General features: G+C 34.2%; 1 protein-coding gene across 1 annotated transcript; it reads left to right on the top strand.

Annotated features, from left to right (window-relative positions):
- The first annotated feature begins 848 nt into the window (after positions 1-848).
- Positions 849-2,454, top strand: LOC149246273 (phenylcoumaran benzylic ether reductase IRL1-like). Its single transcript, XM_089455653.1, has 5 exons — positions 849-1,039; positions 1,153-1,323; positions 1,463-1,703; positions 1,832-2,035; positions 2,129-2,454. Exons 1-5 carry the CDS (start codon positions 851-853, stop codon positions 2,290-2,292), a joined length of 969 nt encoding a protein of 322 aa, XP_089311779.1. The 5' UTR covers positions 849-850; the 3' UTR covers positions 2,293-2,454.
- Positions 2,455-3,593: the final 1,139 nt, after the last annotated feature.

The raw sequence follows: 3,593 nt of genomic DNA on the forward strand, positions 1-3,593 counted from the left end.
GGTTAAAAGCGAAAATTAAAGAACTCCTTTGGAATTTAAGGTCGTGGAAAACAATTCTCCATGAGTTTTTATTAACTCAGGCCGCAAGAATTCCAGGTCCACTGAATCTCTTACATATTAACTAAACGCACGTGACCTGGAAAATATTGGTGCCACTAAAGTCATATCATGCAAGGAATTAATGAGCTGATAGCTACAGATAACTTTTTAACCCTCGCATGATCCTTTGAATTGAATTCTTTTTGGTCGACGTAATGATGCTCCTCTCTGTTAGAACTGCTAGAACTGCTGCTACTATTCAAAGTTGTAGGTGCCGTTAAAAGCGAAAATTAAACAACTCCTTTGGAATTTTTAGTTGTAAGTGCCGTTAAAAGAGAAAATTAAAGAACTCCGTTGGAATTTAAAGTCGTGGAAAACAATTCTCCCTGAGTTTTTATTAACTCAGTCCGCAAGAATTCCAGGTCCACTGATCTCTTACATATTAAGTAAACGCACGCGGCCTGGAAAATATTGGTACCACTAAAGTCATATCACGCAACGAACTTGGTCTTCCATTGGAACTTCCGTGGTGGAATTGAAGAGAGAAAATTGGAACGATACAGGGAAAATTAGCATGGCCGCAAATCGAGAATTTAGAATTTAACTCTGGGATTTAGAATTTAAAATTTTGATGTTTAGAATTGATTTGTAAATAATCTCAATTATTGTAAAATTTAAAAAAAGATATCCGATTGTGAAATTTACTAATTTTGGGAATTAGAGTCAAACAGAGAGTCTCGAAGTTTCAATTTTTTTGTTATATATGTGCACCAGAAGAACTTGTATTCCCATACTTTTGTTGGCCTGCAATATGGAGAAGAGCAGGATTCTGATAGTTGGCGCAACAGGCTACATTGGTCGTCATATTGCCAAAGCCAGCCTTGATCTCGGCCATCCCACCTTTCTTCTCGTCAGAGACTCGGCCAGTACTGTTGCTTCTAAGCCTGAGAAAGTCCAGCTGCTGGAATCCTTGGAAGCCTCAGGTGCTAATATCCTTCATGTAAGTAAATCCCCCCACATAGTAGATGCCCAATCAAATTATTATTTACATGTGTTGGAGGGCGCACTAATTTATTTGAAGATGAATAATGGGTACTCGATGTGGTGGTGCAGGGATCGCTAGAGGACTTTTGGAGTGTGGTAGAGGCCATAAAGAAAGTGGATGTGGTTATCTCCACAATAGGTGGAGGTGCATCACAGACGCAACTAAGTGATAGCTGTATGGATTCTTACTCGCTTCAGCATAACATTATCAACGCTATTAAACAAGTTGGAACAATCAAGGTATGGAAGAATTTCGATTGCAGTTTCTTTCAATTGGACGGTTCAGCTTATTCCGATAATCACAGATTCACAGCTTATTCTGATAATTACAGATTTTTCTAATCCAAGAGTCCAACTAGCTGTATTTTTGATAATACAGAGATTTCTGCCAGCCGAGTTCGGGAATGACGTTGATAGAGTGAATGCAGTGGAGCCTGCAAAGAGTTCGTATTTTGCAGTAAAAGCTGAACTTCGTCGTGCAATCGAAGGGCAAGGCATTCCTTATACATACATTTGCTGCAACTGCTTTGCTGGCCTTTTTGTCTCAAATCTTGGGCAACGTGGACTTCGAGTTCCTCCTACAGATAAAGTTGAAATACTTGGCAACGGGAATGCCAAAGGTGTGTATATACAAATATGGGTATCTGTAGCTTTATGTTTAAATTTTAATGACGGATACACAATATTACACATTGGACTGTAAAATAAATTTTCTTACATAAAAAACTGATTTCTAAATTATAAGCAGCTGTGTTTATGACTGAGGAGGACGTTGGAATTTTCAGCATCAAAGCTGTCGATGATGAGAGAACTGTGAACAAGACCCTGCATTTCAGGCCTCCTCCCAATACTCTATCCTTCAACGACCTTGTAGCCTTGTGGGAAAAAAAGATTGGCAAAACTCTTCGCAAAATTTTCATAGAGGAAGACCAACTCCTCAAACAAATTGCAGGTTAGAATATCCAACTTACAACTCAATTTTATTCCATTTTTATTTTTATTTAAATTTGTCATTCATGGTGGGCGTTGTTGTAACTTGAGACAGAAGCGCCGTTCCCTGCGGCTCTTTTACTGTCATTACGATACTCCTTTTTCGTGAAGGGAGAGCAAACCAACTTCAAAATTGGAGACGAAGGTGTGGAAGTGAGTGAGCTGTACCCCGATATGAAATACACCACTATAGAAGAATACCTTGACAAGTATGTTTGACTTGGGTACTGTAATAGCAAAAGCCTCGGGGCCTTGTTTTGTTTTGAATATGATGTGGAAATAGAGAGAAGATATAGGGACAAGATAGTACGAGGGAGAGCGAAGAAGTCTAAATTTTATAAAATTAGCATACGCCTATAAACATGAAAACATAAAGTTTGACATATATATGGTAAATTTGGAATTATTTTTTTGGTTTTCTTTTCTTCATTTCAAATTAATTTTTGAGTTGATTATTATGGAGTTTATTATTATGATTTAATTATTAATGATTTCTCTTTAATTGCAATTAATTTTATATATCAAATAGAATTTTAAGTGGCAAACTTGTAGTTTTTTATTCATCAAAATATTCATTAAGGTCATATTTTTCATACAAAACTTGTATTTATAAGTATATAAAGTTCTAAAAAAGACATATCAACTACGAGGAATCACTTAATTAATAATGATTTACAATTGAATCTCTTGGTTTGATTGATTGTGAGGTTTTTAGAAATTTTATAGTTTATTTATTTATTACCATGTGACTCTTTGTTACCTTCAATATGTAAAATTTGTGGTTTGTCACACTGGCATAAAATCTAGATTCACTAGTGAATATGAATATGAATATGATCTAGAGCTTAATTTTGGATTTGTATAAATTTGTGGTTTGTTACATTTGCATAAAATCTAGATTCATGAGTAAATATGAATATGATTTGGAGCTTAATTTTGGATTGTTATATGATTTGGAACCTTATTCTTCTACATCGCTTCATAATTTTGTTTATGGTTGACATATAAATTTAATTTAATTGTGCTAACCCCAATCTTCATTTTTTTAAATTGACCTTAGTGCATACAATGGCTTGAAATTTGGTCGATATTAACCCATCTCCACAAAATATGGAACATCCCCATGTTGTTCATTTTTTACTTTGGTGCTACGCGACTATTAGTAGCTTAATTCCTCATATGTAGCTTTTATTTTGTATAAGGCATGAAAAGTGGTGATAGATGACTATTTTATGAAAAGATGGTGTAGAAAATATGGTAAAGGTATTAGTTTTTTTTTTTTTCTTTAAATAAAGAGATATAAATTTATATTATAAACAAAATTTGGTTTTGAGGCTAGAATCTTTTACAAAATTTAGCTTGTTTTAATGTTGTGTTGTTTATACATGTCCATAAAATTTATTTTATATACCTATGAAAACTTTTAACTACTATCTTATACAAATATCGTCCACATACCTTGCAATGAATTCCTAACAATAGTGTAAATTTATAAAACATCAACAAAAGAAAGAGAAAAA

Source organism: Pinus tabuliformis, chromosome 7 (genome assembly GCF_031772625.1).
Source record: "Pinus tabuliformis cultivar Carrire ecotype Pingquan chromosome 7, CPIR1, whole genome shotgun sequence".
Taxonomy (NCBI): Eukaryota; Viridiplantae; Streptophyta; class Pinopsida; order Pinales; family Pinaceae; genus Pinus; species Pinus tabuliformis.